Source organism: Anolis carolinensis, unplaced genomic scaffold (assembly GCF_035594765.1).
Source record: "Anolis carolinensis isolate JA03-04 unplaced genomic scaffold, rAnoCar3.1.pri scaffold_11, whole genome shotgun sequence".
Classification (NCBI taxonomy): domain Eukaryota; kingdom Metazoa; phylum Chordata; class Lepidosauria; order Squamata; family Dactyloidae; genus Anolis; species Anolis carolinensis.
In genome coordinates, this window is record NW_026943822.1 from 17,687,507 (window position 1) to 17,704,643 (window position 17,137).

Consider the following 17,137-nt stretch of genomic DNA (forward strand, 5'->3'; position numbering starts at 1 on the left):
GGCCCAACCTGGACACAGCATATTACCATATATACTCGAGTATAAGCCGACCCGGATATAAGCCGAGGCACCTAATTTTACCAAAAAAAAAAAACTGGGAAAACATTGACTCTAGAATAAGCCGAGGGTGGTAAATTTCTGTCCAACTCTGATCAAATCATTATTCTCGTCTTCTTCAATGTAAGTGTGCTTATGTATCCTTTTAATAATAATAATAGGATAAAATAATACAGATAATAATAATAATAATAATAATAATAAGAAGAAGAAGAAGAAGAAGAAGAAAATAATACAAGTACAGTAATAATAAATAGAGTAAAATAATAAATGCAATATTAATAAGAGCAGACAAAATTGAAGGAAAAGCTGATAAGGAGAAGACCTGGCTCTGGCTCATGAATGGGACCCTGAAGAAGGAGACAGAAGGCCTGATCCTTGCAGCCCAGGAGCAAGCCATCAGAACAAAGGCAATTAAAGCCAAGATCGAAAAATCAGCTGATGACCCAAAATGCAGACTGTGCAAGGAAACCGACGAAACCATTGATCATATCCTCAGCTGCTGTAAGAAAATCGCACAGACAGACTACAAACAGAGGCACAACTATGTGGCCCAAATGATTCATTGGAACTTATGCCTCAAGTACCACCTTCCAGCAGCAAAGAACTGGTGGGATCACAAACCTGCAAAAGTATTGGAAAATGAGCACGCAAAGATACTGTGGGACTTCCGAATCCAGACTGACAAAGTTCTGGAGCACAACACACCAGACATCACAGTTGTGGAAAAGAAAAAGGTTTGGATCATGGATGTTGCCATCCCAGGTGACAGTCGCATTGACGAAAAACAACAGGAAAAACTCAGCCGCTATCAGGACCTCAAGATTGAACTTCAAAGACTCTGGCAGAAACCAGTGCAGGCGGTCCCGGTAGTGATGGGCACACTGGGTGCCGTGCCAAAAGATCTCAGGCGGCATTTGGAAACAATAGACATTGACAAAATTACGATCTGCCAACTGCAAAAGGCCACCCTACTGGGATCTGCGCGCATCATCCGAAGATACATCACACAGTCCTAGACACTTGGGAAGTGTTCGACTTGTGATTTTGTGATAGGAAATCCAGCATATCTATCTTGTTTGCTATGTCATAATAAAATAACAACAACAACAACATTAATAATTTTATTTTTATACCCCGCCTCCATCTCCCCGTGGGGACTCGAGGTGGCTAACATGGGGCCAAGCCTCAATTTCCACAATAAACAAAAATACATTCACAATAAAAACATCAGTAACACAGGTCAAACCAACAATTTACAGCAATATAACGGTAAGTAGAACCACCGAATAAGAACAAGATAATAAAAGGCTGGGCAGTGGTGCAAAGTGCATGATTAAAATCTAATGAAGTAAATAAAAGTACAGTAGAGTCTCACTTATCCAAGCTAAACGGGCCGGCAGAAGCTTGGATAAGCGAATATCTTGGATAATAAGGAGGGATTAAGGAAAAGCCTATTAAACATCAAATTAGGTTATGATTTTACAAATTAAGCACCAAAACTTCATGTTCTACAATAAATTTGATAGAAAAAGTAGTTCAATACGCAGTAATGTTATATTGTAATTACTGTATTTACGAATTTAACACCAAAATATCACGATATATTGAAAACATTGACTACCAAAATGGCTTGGATTATCCAGAGGCTTGGATAAGCGAGGCTTGGATAAGTGAGACTCTACTGTAATAATAATAACAACAACAACATTAATAATAACTTTATTTTTATACCTCGCCTCTATCTCCCCGTGGGGACTCGGGGTAGCTAACATGGGGCCAAGCCTCAATTTCCACAATAAACAAAAATACATTCACAATAAAAACATCATTAACACAGGTCAAATCAACAATTTACAGCAATATAATGGTAAGTAGAACCACCAAATAAGAACAAGATAATAAAAGGCTGGGCAGTGGTGCAAAGTGCATGATTAAAATCTAATGAAGTAAATAAAAGTACAGTAGAGTCTCGCTAATCCAAGCCTCGCTTATCCATGCCTCTGGATAATCCAAGCCATTTTTGTGTTCAATGTTTTCAATATATCATGATATTTTGGTGCTAAATTTGTAAATACAGTAATTACAACATAACATTACTGCGTGTTGAACTACTTTTTCTGTCAAATTTGTTGTATAACATGATGTTTTGGTGCTTAATTTGTAAAATCATAACCTAATTGGATGTTTAATAGGCTTTTCCTTAATCCCTCCTTATTATCCAAGATATTCGCTTATCCAAGCTTCTGCTGGCCCATTTAGCTTGGATAAGTGAGACTCTACTGTACTATAAAAAGGAGAATTCAATTGCAGTAACTAACTTTCATTTCCCTCTTGAGAAACCCAAATATTGTGATGTCACAAGTAACTTATTAAAATGTTTCTCCTCTTCCCTTGTTTGTTTTGTTAAACAGGGAAAGTCTTCATCCCCAAACAGAAGCCAGTACAGACGTACATGGAAGAAAAAGTGACTCTTGATCCGGAATTGGAGGAAGCGTTGACAAGCGCGACTGACACCGAACTTTGCGACCTGGCAGGTTGGTGGTGTGCGACGGTTGGGCTCGCAACTGAGAAATGCAAAGAACAGGAAGGAACTTTCTTCCACATGTGGTGGCCCAGTAAAAAAAGCAAAAAAATAAAAAATAAATTCTGGGTCAAGGTACAAAAAAATGCTTCAAGAAATTTTTCATTCAAAGATGCATTTGGAGCCTGAATTAATTTTATTGGGAATACAGGTGAGGTAGAAATGTGGATCATAAGGACTACTATAGCTTTCGTAGCTGATAAAATTTTATGTCTTATCGAAGCGGTGCATTGGAAAAGGTAACTGATTTCCCCCTGCTTTCTTTCTCTCGATAGCTATCCTTGGAATGCACAACTTGATAAGCAACTCTCAGTTCTGCGATATTGTGGGAAGCAGCAACGGAGTCAGCAATGAAGGTTTCTCAAGTGAGTATTCGCCTAAAAGAGGCCTAAAAGAAACACCGGTGGGTTACATTGGGGGGAGAGCCTTCCTTGAACAAGAGAGAAGCCTTGCGGCAAACCTCATCTAGAAACATCTTGCCCAGAAAATCCTATTTTAATGTTGCCATAGGTTAGAATCAACTTAAAGTCACATAGCAAGAATGCAACGTTGATGTTTGTTTAGATAACTTCACCATGGAAGATTAAGTGTGTTACAATTGTAATGTATTACAATATAATACTGAAAATAATACAATTTAATAATATTAATTATCTATATATATAAAAGAGTGATGGCATCACAGCGACCCACAAAACAACAAAACTACAGGCCCCCCAACCTCAAAATTTGACAACACAACCCATCATCCACGGCTCTAGGTTGATACCACAAAAAAGAAAAGAAAAAGAAAGTCCTAATTAGAGAGAGAGGGGAATAATTGCTTTTATCCAATTGCTGCCAGTTAGAAGGCTAAGCTCCTCCAACTTGGTCTCCTAGCAACCCAATAAAAAATAATTAAAAACACTAAAAAATAATTAAAAACACTAAAAAAATCAATACAATAAAATACTATAACAAAATAACTAAAAATAATACAAGAAATTAATAAAATATAATAAAAAGATAACTTACAATAAAATTTATTAAAAAAAATACAAATAACGTCAAATAAAAATTACACAACAATTTTTAACCAATACCACCACCACTTTGCCACAGCAACGCGTGGCCGGGCACAGCTAGTATATTATATATTAAATGTAATATTACTAATAATATTACAATGTAATGATATAGTACAATATAGTAATGTAATACTAGTATTGTACTATGCTAATAATATAATGTATTGTATGTGAATGGAATTTGTAAGCCGCTCTGAGTCCCCTTTGGGGTGAGAAAGGCGGCATATAAATGTAGTAAATAAATAAATAAATGGTTATCTTGGTAGGTTTTAATATACTGTATATACTCGAGTATAAGTCTAGTTTTTCAGCCCTTTTTTTAAGACTGAAAAAGCCCCCCTCGGCTTATACTCGGGTAAGGGTCCTGGTTGGCTTATATTTGGGTCAGCTTATACTCGAGAATATATGGTACATTTATTATTTTTCTCTATTATTACTGGTATTATTACATTTATTATTTTTCTCTATTATTGTTGCTACTATTACATTTATTTTACTCTAATTTTTATTATTAATAATAATACATTTATTATTTCACTCTGATCTTATTATTTTTATTGCATTTATTATTTTACTCTATTATTATTACAGTAGAATCTCACTTATCCAACACAAACGGGCCGGCAGAATGTTGGATATGCGAATATGTTGGATAATAAGGAGGCATTAAGGAAAAGCCTATTAAACATCAAATGAGGTTATGATTTTACAAATTAAGCACCAAAACATCATGTTATACAACAAATTTGACAGAAAAAGTAGTTCAATGCGCAGTAATGCTATGTAGAAATTACTGTATTTAGGAATTTAGCACCAAAATATCACGATATATTGAAAACATTGACTACAAAAATGCGTTGGATAATCCAGAACGTTGGATAAGCGAGTGTTGGATAAGTGAGACTCTACTGTACTTGTATTATTTTCCTGTATTTATTATTGTCATTATTACATGCATTACTTTACTCTATTATTATTAAAAGGATACATAAGCCCATTTACATTGAAGAAGATGAGAATAATGATTTGATCGGAGTTGGACAGTCTTATCTTAAATTTGAGCTTTATGTAAATATTCAAAAACATTTAACCTACTGATGCCACAATTAATGTAATTTTATTGGTATTTATTTTTATTTCTGAAATTTACCACCCTCAGCTTATACTGGAGTCAATGTTTTCCCAGTTTTTGTGGTAAAATTAGGTGCTTCGGCTTATATTCGGGTCGGCTTATAGTCGCGTATATATAGTATTTATTTCCATAGGATGGACGTCTCTGCATGAACACTTGCAGAACTGGGCCAGAAACTCTGTAGCCTTCTCGATATTGTTGGGCTTCACTTCCCATCATCCCCAATGGTCAAAGATGATGGAGGTTGTTGTCTAACATTTTAAGGGCCATAGATTCCAGAGTCTTGTTGTAGAAGATACTATAGCTGGCATATTTTTATGACAGGAAAATCTACTAATGGCCAAAAATGGTTCCAAGAACCCATATATCATTCAGTGTTAAATAAGAAACAACTTTGTGTGAATCGTCTTCTTTATTTCTTACTTCAGACGTAGTCAAAGGTGAAAAGATGGTTCCTGTCTTTGATGAGCCTCCAAATCCAACAAACGTGGAGCAGAGCTTGCAGAGGATTAAAGAGAACGATCCTCGGCTCGTCGACGTTAACTTGAACAACATAAAGGTAACTTTCAAGGGGAAAAACCTATCCAGAGCAATTGCAGTTGGTTCCAGTAAACATTGGGTTATGCTAACCTGAAATCTATATATATAAAAGGGTAGTGACATTTCGGCCTAGGACAAAACAACAAAACTACACATCCCAGAAACACTAAACTTGGCAGCACAACCCCTCATCCGTGCCTCTATGTTCATACAACAAACAGCTCCAGCTACTCCAGAAAATGGCCAGGCTTAGAGGCTGCAAAGCTATTCACTGCTATCTATATATATAAAAGGGTAATGAAATTTCGGCCTAGGACAAAACAACAAAACTACACATCCCAGAAACACTAAACTTGGCAACACAACCCCTCATCCATGCCTCTATGTTCATACAACAAAAAGCTCCAGCTACTCCAGAAAACAGCCAGGCTTTGTGACTGCAAGGCTATTATCTGCTATTTCACCTGGCCAACAAATGATTCCCATAAGCCACAGCAACGCTTGGCTGGGCACATATATAGGATAGTGGTGTACATATGTGAGTAAATAATGATTACAAAGTATTCGTAATAATTTTTTTTTTTGGTTTTAATTCAAGAACATTCCAATTCCGACGTTGAAAGAATTTGCCAAGGCACTGGAGAGAAACACCCACGTGGAGAGTTTTAGTCTCGCGGCCACGCGGAGCAACGACCCTGTTGCAGTTGTAAGTGATACAACGGGTTTTGCTAATAATGTTTATGTTTATTGTAGGGGATGGTTGGGAGTCAAGACAGGCAAGCCAGAAAACTGGGCAGCTGCTTGAAATCAATTTAATATAGTCCAAATGACAACCTGATAGGCATTTCCAGTGCCAGTGTGGTCTGTGACCAACTTTGGAGGCAGATCCAGCTAGAAACAGTGGTATATTTGGCTCTCTGCATTTGCAAGTTAGATATGATTTAGATCTGATTTGGAAATGGAAATGTCCTCTCTAGGAATATCTAGGTCCTCTAGGATGATTCTGTGGCTGATTTCCATCATAGATTTGTGTGGAAGGACCTAATAATAATAATAATAATAATAATAATAATAATAATAATAATAATAATAATGGAAAAGAAAAAGGTTTGGATCATTGATGTTGTCATCCCAGGTGACAGTCGCATTGACGAAAAACAACAAGAAAAACTCAGCCGCTATCAGGACCTCAAGATTGAACTTCAAAGACTCTGGCAGAAACCAGTACAGGTGGTCCCAGAGGTGACCGGCACATTGGGTGCCGTGCCAAAAGATCTCAGCCGGCATTTGGAAACAATAGACATTGACAAAATTATGATCTGCCAGCTGCAAAAGGCCACCCTGCTGGGATCTGTGCACATCATCCGAAAATACATCACACAGTCCTAGACACTCGGGAAATGTTCGACTTGTGATTTTGTGATATGAAATCCAGCATATCTATCTTGTTTGCTGTGTCATAATAAAATAATAATAAGTTTATTTATATCCCGCCTCCATCTGCCCCGAAGGGGACTCGGGGCGGCTTACAGCAAAATCAGATACAAAACAATGATAAAATAAAATAGGAAACATCAAAGAACAATAATAAAAACCAATAAAAATATATACACAGCAGCCAAAAAAACACACCGGAGTATTAAAACATCAAATTAAAAACAATGAGTAATTTTACAGTGTAGATGCGCCCTTAGTCCCCAGAAATAAAAAAATATTCATTGAGGGTGAAAGGTGCCAAGTGAAGGCAACGTCTCAATTCAGACACTTTTAAGCTTTCTCCAAGAGCTTTGACTTCTTCCTTTTATTGGTAAGTCCTCCTCCTGCCTGTGATGCTTGTCTAAGCATCACAAGCAAGGAAGAGAACCTTCCAATAAAAGGCAAAAGTTGGTCCAGACACAGCTGCCTTTGAGTTTTCTATACCCTCTGATGACATTGATGTTGTTTGTATTTCCAAGGCCTTTGCGGACATGCTCAGGGCGAACAAAACACTGAAGAGCCTCAATGTTGAGTCCAACTTCATCACCTCCGCAGGGATCCTGGCGCTGGTGGATGCGCTAAGAGAGAATGAAACCCTCACCGAGATCAAAATTGATAACCAGGTAAGTTTAATTGCATAGTTAAGATTAACCACCTAAAGAGAGGTTGCCAAGTATTGATTAAAGACTAGTGTGGATGGAATGTGGTTTCATATTTGTCACTGCGATTAAGTTTCAAAGTTTGCTGTGTGGTCCAAGCTTCTTGGGAGAGTCACAAATCAAATCAAACTGTCATTCAATCCCAGCACTAAGCTTTTTTGCTCCTATTAGCTTTAGGTAGGTTTATCCTACCTTCGTAAGGAATTAAGTACCTTAAAAGAAAATAACTTTCTTGGATTTTAAGTCCCGCATTGCCATGTTGTTTGGGGATTCTGGGAATCAATCAAAAAGCTGACTTTGCCAAATACAGTAGAATCTCACTTATCCAAGTTAAACGGGCCGGCAGAAGCTTGGATAAGCGAATATCTTGGATAATAAGGAGGGATTAAGGAGAAGCCTATTAAACATCAAATTAGGTTATGATTTTACAAATTAAGCACCAAAACATCATGTTATACAACAAATTTGATAGAAAAAGCAGTTCAACATGCAGTAATGTTATGTTGTAATTAGTGTATTTACGAATTTAGCACCAAAATATCACGATATATTGAAAATATTGACTCCAAAAATGGCTTGGATAATCCAGAAGCTTGGATAAGTGAGGCTTGGATAAGTGAGACTCTACTGTAGTGCAAGTAATGGGACAACCCAGCACCATCCAAGAGAGGTAAAGAAGACCTTAAGATCATGATGGGGGGTATCTAGATGCTGTTTTAATATCGTAATGTTAATGGCTTTAAATTGTATTTATATGTTGGTTGCTTCTATTGATTTTACGTTATGTTTTATTTTCTTTGTATAATGAGGCATTGAAATTTTGCCTAAATGTATGTTGTACGCCGCTCTGAGTCCCCTGCGGGGTGAGAAGAGCAGGACAGAAATGAAATTAATAATAACAGTAATAATAATAATAATAATAATAATAATAATAATAAAAAATAACAAATACACCTAGTTTTCAAGGCCTTATCATGGATTCTCTCAGAATGTCTAATTAGTCTATTTTTCACTCCCTCTATTCTCAAGCCTAATCTGGCTTCTCAGGAAATACTAAATTGTATTTATATGTTGGTTGCTTCTATTGATTTTATGTTATGTTTTATTTGCTTTGTATAATGAGGCATTGAATTTTTGCCTAAATGTATGTTATGCGCTGCTCTGAGTCCCCTGCGGGGTGAGAAGAGCAGGATAGAAATGAAATTATTATTATTATTATTATTATTATTATTAATAATAATAATAATAATAATAATAATAATAATAAAAAATAACAAATACACCTAGTTCTCAAGGTCTTATCATGGATTCTCTCAGAATGTCTAATTAGTCTATTTTTCACTCCCTCTATTCTCAAGCCTAATCTGGCTTCTCGGGAAAACTTCCCCTCGGCCAAAGGCTGTTTCTCAAGAGAAATGGACCTTTCACTTCTTTCACTTTCCCCGGTTGCCTGAGAACAATCACAGGAATCCAAAACATCGACCACATCTGCCTGCAATCCTCTCCTAACACTGACAGACTCATCACTTTGAACCCCAACAAACCCCTCGTCAGAAATGTCAGAAAAATCTTCTGCCACTTGCCGAGCTACAACACTTTCTTTGAGCAACCCTTTCTAAAACACTAGTGTTGACTGACTTCTAACGTTTGCTGATCCTAACAGAGGCAGCAGCTGGGGACCCCGACGGAAGTGGAGATCGCAAAGATGCTTGAGGAAAACACCAAGATCCTTAAATTTGGGTATCACTTCACGCAGCAGGGACCACGGACAAGAGCAGCCAATGCCATCACGAAAAATAACGATTTAGGTACGTAAGGCTTTCTCTTCTATAGAAGAGATATTATTATACTAGGTCTGGTGAATGTTGCTTTGCATAAAGAGGCCTCTTATAATATTGAATCGGATGAGGGAAATCCTTCCAGTGTTGGGGGTCTTTAGACAAACGTTGGATGAGTGTCTGTCAGGAGTACAGTAGAGTCTCGCTTATCCAACATAAACGGGCCGGCAGAACGTTTGATAAGCGAATATGTTGGATAATAAGGAGAGATTAAGGAAAAGCCTATTAAACATCAAATTAGGTTATGATTTTACAAATTAAGCACCAAAACATCATGTTATACAACAAATTTTACAGAAAAAGTAGTTCAATACACAGTAATGCTATGTAGTAATTATTGTATTTACGAATTTAGCTCCAAGATATCATGATACAGTAGAGTCTCATTTATCCAAGCCTCGCTTATCCAAACCTCTGGATTATCCAAGCCATTTTTGTAGTCAATGTTTTCAATATTTTGTGATATTTTGGTGCTAAATTTGTAAATACAGTAATTACAACATAACATTACTGTGTATTGAACTACTTTTTCTGTCAAATTTGTTGTATAACATGGTGTTTTGGTGCTTAGCTTGTAAATCATAACCTGATTTGATGTTTAATAGGCTTTTCCTTAATCCCTCCTTATTATCCAAGATATTTAATCATCTATCCTGTTTTTATTACGGTCTTACCATTTATGTGTTTTAAATGAAATTTTTATCCTATATTGTTGTTTACACTGATATATTGTATTACTGTTTTATCTTTTTATATTGTGATTGTGTTGTTTTTGCTTATATTTTGTTCTTATGTTGTTTGGGCCACTGCCCCATGTAAGCCGCCCCGAGTCCCCTCGGGGAGATGGTGGCGGGATATAAATAAAGTTTTATTATTATTTTATTATTATTATTCGCTCATCCAAGCTTCTGCCGGCCCATTTAGCTTGGATAAGTCAGACTCTACTGTATATTGAAAACATTGACTACAAAAATGCGTTGGATAATCCAGAACGTTGGATAAGCGAGTGTTGGATAAGTGAGACTCTGCTGTACTTCAGTTGTGTATTCCCACATGGAGAGAAGTGGGACTAGATGGCATTTTTAGCCCTGCTATGTCAAAAGCAATCTGGTTTCCAACCATGGCCACACTAGAATAAATCCTAGGGTTTGTAATTTGGTGTAGCATTAACGCTCCCGGGCTGAGAAATCTATACTTTCTCTCCACTGCAAATCCCAGGATTCTAGGACAGATCCATATCAGTTAAATTAGGATTCTGTAGTGAACTGATTCTTAGTTTCCTTATTTATCAAAAGGTCTCTTTGTTCATTTAACAGCTCTGCCCCATTGCTCACACATTCCTCCTTTCATATTCCATAGTTGGGAGATCTTCCTTTTACTTGCTATTGACATCTTGCTTTTTTCTTGCTTTCCTAGTCTGGAGCATAGCATTTCTGCAAATCCTGCCTTTCCATCTCTTCAGCCCTGAAACTTCTGACGCGGGTTATTGCAAATGCCTGTTTGGGTTCTGAGCACTGCAAGAGAAACTGCTTGTTAAACTCTCACAGGTCATATATCTCTGTCTGTGTCACCCAGCAGAGCTGTCTACTCCCTGCTTATATCACACTCTTTTGCACGTCTGTTTTGTTTGGGCCGGCTTTCCTTTCAAACTGCATGATTACCTGGACATCACTAACCATTCAGAGATAAAACATGAAATCAGTTTAACAGTCAAAAGCTTTCATGGCTGGAAACACTAGGTTGCTGTGAGTTTTCCGGGCTGTATAGCCATGTTCCAGAAGCATTCTCTCCTGATGTTTCGCCCACATCTATGGCAGGCATTCTCAAAGGTTGTGAGACCTGTTGGAAACTAGTCAAGTTGGGTTTATATATCTGTGGAATAATGTCCAGGGTGGGAGAAATAATTCTTGTCTGTTGGAGGCAAGTGTGAATGTTGCAATTAATCACCTTGATTAGCATTGAATAAACTCACAGATTTAACGCCTGGCTGTTTCCTACCTGGGGGAATCCTTTGTTGGGAGGTGTTAACTGGCTCTGATTGTTTCTTGTCTTGAATTCCCCTGTCTTCTGAGTGTTGCTCTTTATTTACAATCCTGATTTTAGAGTTTTTAAATACAGTAGAGTCTCATTTATCCAAGCTAAACGGGCCGACAGAAGCTTGGATAAGCGAATATCTTGGATAATAAGGAGGGATTAAGGAAAAGCCTATTAAACATCAAATTAGGTTATGATTTTACAAATTAAGCACCAACATCATGTTATATAACAAATTTGACAGAAAAAGTAGTTCAACACGCAGTAATGTTATGTTGTAATTATTGTATTTACAAATTTAGCACCCTAATATCACGATATATTGAAAACATTGACTACAAAAATGGGTTGGATTATCCACAGGCTTGGATAAGCAAGGCTTGGATAAGTGAGATTCTACTGTACTGGTAACCTATTCAATGCAAATCAAGGTGGCCAATTGCAACATTCACATTTGCCTCAGGCAGACAAGAGTTCTTTCTCCCACCCTGGACATTATTCCACAGATACGGAAACCCCACTTGCCTAGTTTCCAACACCTCACAGCCTCTTGAGGATGCATGCCATAGATGTGGGTGAAACGTCAGGAGAAAATGCTTCTGGACAATGGCCAGACAGCACAGAAAACTCACAACAACCCAGTGATTCCGGCCATGAAAGCCTTTGACAACACAAACTCACAGCAACCTTGCAACTCCCATATTTTCATAGCATTGAGCCATGGCAGTTAAAGCGATATAAAACTGGATTAACTGCACAGTGTAGAAGCGCCTTTGACAACGCAACGGTGTAACTCTTTATCATGAATGTCACATGGTCATGACTCAGGTTTTCAGCATGTCCCTTAGGCAATACCCACTTAATCATTCTGCAAGTGTGTGACCACATGTCCATTAGAACTGTATTTTACCCTGTTTCCCCTAAAATAAGACATCCCCAGAAAATAAGACCTAGTAGAGGTTTTGCTGAATTGCTAAATATAAGGCCTCCCCTGAAAGTAAGACCTAGCAACGTTATTGTTTGGAAGCATGCCCGCCGAACACAACACCAGAGCATGCAGGATCAGTAAATTTGCGTACCATAAAGTGTTGTACATGGAATTATTGGTAGTAACAATAAATTCTTGATAGGATTCAGTTTGTCTGGTTATGCTGGTTTATGATGACAACTACTGTACAGTATATAATAAATGTTCATTTTTTTGTTCAACAATAAATATGAATTCTTCTTCATGGAAAAATAAGACATCCCCTGAAAATAAGACCTAGAGCATCTTTGGGAGCAAAAATTAATATAAGACACTGTCTTATTTTCGGGGAAACACAGTACACAATAGGATTGCTGCCAGTGCATTCCTATCTAACAACACATTCTTTATCAAACAATTTAATGGATGCAACTGGTCTTTCTCAGCCTGACTTACTCCAAAGGGCTGTGAGGAGAGAGAACCATCTTGAACTCTCTGGAAGAGAAAAGAGAGTTCAATTCAACACATTTAGAAATAACCCTGTGACAATGGTTAGTTGTGACTGCAACCCTTGCTGCAATTATTCCTTCTCGCTTTTGAGTGTTAGCAGACATCCTTCTCAGAATCAAATTAAACAGTAAAACTAACTAGTATTTTCTGTTGTTTTCCCCATTCCGGCGCAGTTCGCAAGAGGAGAGTGGAAGGAGACCATCCGTAAATCAAATGTGCGAGACGCGGAGGACGCGGAGCTCCCCGCCCACATCTGCTTGGCTTGGGCTTCCACAACCCCGAGATTTCTTCTTACCTGGGTAGAAGGGAAAAGACTGGAATTGCCATTCCTCTTTGTTTGTTTGCTCCTTTTGTGTCTTTGGGACTTGTATGTGGTAAAATTATATTGTTATACGTGATATCCAACGCCTGAATATTTTATGACCCCATCTTAACCAAGATAGCTTCTCGAAAAACCCATTTTCTTTCCACACTTGGGGGAGATGCCTTCCAGAATGATAAGCACCAATGCTAAAATCTGTGTTACGAGCAATGGGTTTTGGAAATATTTTTGACGTCTTACTTCATCTGCCCTGTTTATATACAGTGATGCGGCTGATACTAGACAGCAGATACTTCCATCATTCCTTAAATACTCAGTGTTTTCTCCGTACGGAAATTACGCTTGACGTTTCTTATTTGTGTTTGTATATAAGAGAAGAGGATTCCACTTCACGGGACTGCTTTTGCTCGCTTTTTGCCTTCTTGGGGATAAGCTACGTTGACTAAAAAGGAGATGGGTTGCTTAAGCCTTTGCAAGGAAGGGCTTGAGTTTTATTATATTTCCCCTGTTAGTTTGCAGAAAATCACATTTCAGGTTTTTTGCTTCTTTGTGTCTGAACTGGATGTATTTATAGACCTCTCTTTTTCGGTGTCCTTGGTCTTGTGTTGGCCTATGTTGCCTTAGTATTTAAAGTTGGAGGGAAAATGCTATAATATCTATGGCATTCCTCTTCCATTCCACTGATCAGATAACAACTCAAAACTACCTTAAAACAAAACGAATAAGACTGTTGTCCTTTGATTGGGTACTTGATGTGTTGCAAGTTGCGTCGAAACCATATCGTTGGAAAAATCGTTCTGTTGGACAACGGCTCACAGCATCCCCTAGATAAGCAGATTCCGGGAATTGTAGTCCAAGCAGTGCCTTTGTCCTGCTCTGGATGGGCAGGAATGTCTTGTGGGCAACGCCGGTGCTAAAACTAACTCAAACCAAAGCATGAGAGATGCTTGAACTGTGTTACACCGTCGGAAACCAAGCATGGGGGAATCCGTGTATCCATCGCAGTGGTTGCAGCATGATCTTTCCTATTTAGTGCAGCTTGGGTGGCAACTTCGGGATCCAAGGATGTTAGTTCTGTATGTGTATCCTTCGGAGAATAATATTATAATTTCTTAAATGCCTAACGTAATCTAAAAGTTACCAGAAGAGATGAAAACACAAGCAATTAGTAGATGTTATTTGAAGTAGAAGGGATATTTGTCAAGTCAACCCATTCTGTTGTCGAAGGCTTTCATGGCTGGGATCACAGGGTTGTTGTATGTCTTTCAGGCTGTGTGGCCATGTTCCAGAAGTATTCTCTCCTGACGTTTTGCCCACATCTATGGCAGGCATACCTCACAACCTCTGAGGATGCCTGCCATAGATGTGGGCGAAACGTCAGGAGAGAATACTTCTGGAACATGGCCACACAGCCCGAAAGACATACAACAACCCTCAGCCCATTCTGTTGGTGTTCTACTTCCCAGTATGAAAAGTTTCAGTTGAGTATTAAAGCAGAGTGGGAATTGTGCAGCCTTCCAGATGCTATGTGCGGCAAATCCCAGCCGCTCTATAAACAGTATAGCAAATGTTGAAAAATACTGGGAATTGCAATCCAACAACTTCTAAATGCTCATCACTAGGAGCAAGTTCTGCGGACATTCCAGAAAGAAAACGAATGGCAAAATATTGAATTGCATAATTAAAATATTAATATTGAATTGCATAATTAAAATATTGATATTGAATTACATGATTAAAATATTTTTCCAGTAAGAAGAGCAAGGGGCAACAAAAATGAATTGGTGGGTTTGACCACACTGTCTTAGGAGAAGCAGGCCTAACAGCTCGGATTAGCCAACAAGGGGTTATGGGCCCAGCGTGCTTCCACTGCACAACTCTGCTATATTTCTGATGGAATGACTCCAACTGAGGGCCCATAACCCTTTGTTGGGGAATCCAAGTTTTTAGGCTTAAGATAACCCTCAGTTGGGTGATTCCATCGTAAATATAGCTGAGTTGTGCAGTGGCACATTTTTGTTGGCCCTTGCTCTTCTTACTGGAAAAATATGTCCTCCATAACACAACAAACTATTTAATAGCATCTATAGCCAGGGCTCCTTCTGGATTGGTCACTAGCATCCTAAAGTTACCAACTATGTCTTAGGAGAAGCAGGCATCCGTCATCCCCGTTTGGTCCATAACAAAGCAAACTGAAGCAAAATTTCACCATGGAAGAATTCTGCAAAATGTTGTTTTGTGCTTTCAAGTCATTTCTGACTTATAGTGACATATCAGACGGGTTTCTCGGCACAGTTGGTTCAGAAGAGCCTTGATGTTGTCTGCGGCCGAGAGAGTGTGATTTGCCAAGGTTACTCAGTGGGTTTCATGTCCGAACGGGGATTTGAACACAACTCTTATACTCCAACCACTACACCTCAATATTTCCCTCTTCGGAATGGGCGACAAGGATGCCCAAACAATTGCACGTTCTGTTCATGCACATTATTATTATTTCACTTTTCCGTTGGGAGTGAAAGCTTTAAAGTCAGGACGTTATTTTCTCTCTTTGAGGCTTGCATTTAAGGCACATAAACATAACCCTACCTATTTGTTGATTCAGTTTCCCAAGAGGCGAACTTCTGTCCATTTTCGCGGACAAACGGTGGCTCTTCGTTGGAGAAGGGAATTTGCTTCTTTAGAACAAACCTCCTATTTTTGTTGATTGTCTTTAGCTTCCGATGTTAAGACCCCCCAATAGAATGATTCCACATTATATTATGAAATAATGTGCTTACTATTAATACTGTTTACAAATGTTTATCTTCTCTTACGATTTTTGATACAAATAACGCTGTTCGTAAGCTGCAAAAATAAAGCTGTGGTCCGATCTGGTTGGCATTTCCGTCAAAGAGGCGGGGATGGACGTTTTTGCAGTAAGTTGTCAGCTCTGTATGCTGCCATTATTGTAATAAAAGTATCCAAATGGTATTTTTATTTCTGATGTATTATTATTCCCATACCATTATTTTACATCAATGAGTTGGTCATTTGACGCAATTCAGAAAGGATTAGCTACTAACCTATAGGGATGTATATATGCAGTCCTCAGATACAACCACAAGAGGGCAGCATATAAAGTATTAGCTAATAGCCCATAGGGATGTTTACATGCAGCACTCGGATACAACCACAAGAGGGCAGTATATAGATAGAAAGGATTAGCTAATAGCCTATAGGGATGTATATATGCAGCACTCAGATACAACCACAAGAGGGTAGTATATAGATAGAAAGGATTAGCTAATAGCCTATAGGGCTGTATATATGCAGCACTCAGATACAACCACAAGAGGGCAGTATATAGATAGAAAGGATTAGCTAATAGCCTATAGGGATGTATATATGCAGCACTCAGATACAACCACAAGAGGGCAGTATAAAGATAGAAAGGATTAGCTAATAGCCTATAGGGATGTATATATGCAGCACTCAGATACAACCACAAGAGGGCAGTACATAGATAGAAAGTATTAGCTAATAGCCTATAGGGCTGTATATATGCAGCACTCAGATACAACCACAAGAGGGCAGTATATAAATAGAAAGTATCAGCTAATAGCCTATAGGGCCGTATATATGCAGCACTCAGATACAACCACAAGAGGGCAGTATATAAATAGAAAGTATTAGCTAATAGCCTATAGGGCTGTATATATGCAGCACTCAGATACAACCACAAGAGGGCAGTATATAAATAGAAAGTATTAGCTAATAGCCTATAGGGATGTATATATGCAGCACTCAGATACAACCACAAGAGGGCAGTATATAAATAGAAAGTATCAGCTAATAGCCTATAGGGCCGTATATATGCAGCACTCAGATACAACCACAAGAGGGCAGTATATAAATAGAAAGTATTAGCTAATAGCCTATAGGGCTGTATATATGCAGCACTCAGATACAACC

The 17,137-nt window shown here is 38.2% G+C and overlaps 1 protein-coding gene across 2 annotated transcripts in view; it reads left to right on the forward strand.

Annotated features, from left to right (window-relative positions):
• Nucleotides 1–16,156, forward strand: part of LOC100565008 (tropomodulin-3) — a 34,644-nt gene extending 18,488 nt beyond the window's left edge. The window contains exons 4-11 of one of the 2 annotated variants that reach the window (XM_062963265.1): nucleotides 2,472–2,594; nucleotides 2,917–3,006; nucleotides 5,269–5,399; nucleotides 5,979–6,086; nucleotides 7,336–7,479; nucleotides 9,179–9,323; nucleotides 10,770–10,900; nucleotides 13,038–16,156. In XM_062963265.1, the coding sequence (XP_062819335.1) occupies nucleotides 2,472–2,594; nucleotides 2,917–3,006; nucleotides 5,269–5,399; nucleotides 5,979–6,086; nucleotides 7,336–7,479; nucleotides 9,179–9,323; nucleotides 10,770–10,864 (836 nt within the window). In that variant the 3' untranslated portion in view covers nucleotides 10,865–10,900; nucleotides 13,038–16,156. The remainder of the gene's footprint in view (nucleotides 1–2,471; nucleotides 2,595–2,916; nucleotides 3,007–5,268; nucleotides 5,400–5,978; nucleotides 6,087–7,335; nucleotides 7,480–9,178; nucleotides 9,324–10,769; nucleotides 10,901–13,037) is intronic. The other variant, XM_062963266.1, reaches the window with a different exon arrangement.
• The last annotated feature ends 981 nt before the right edge of the window (nucleotides 16,157–17,137 follow it).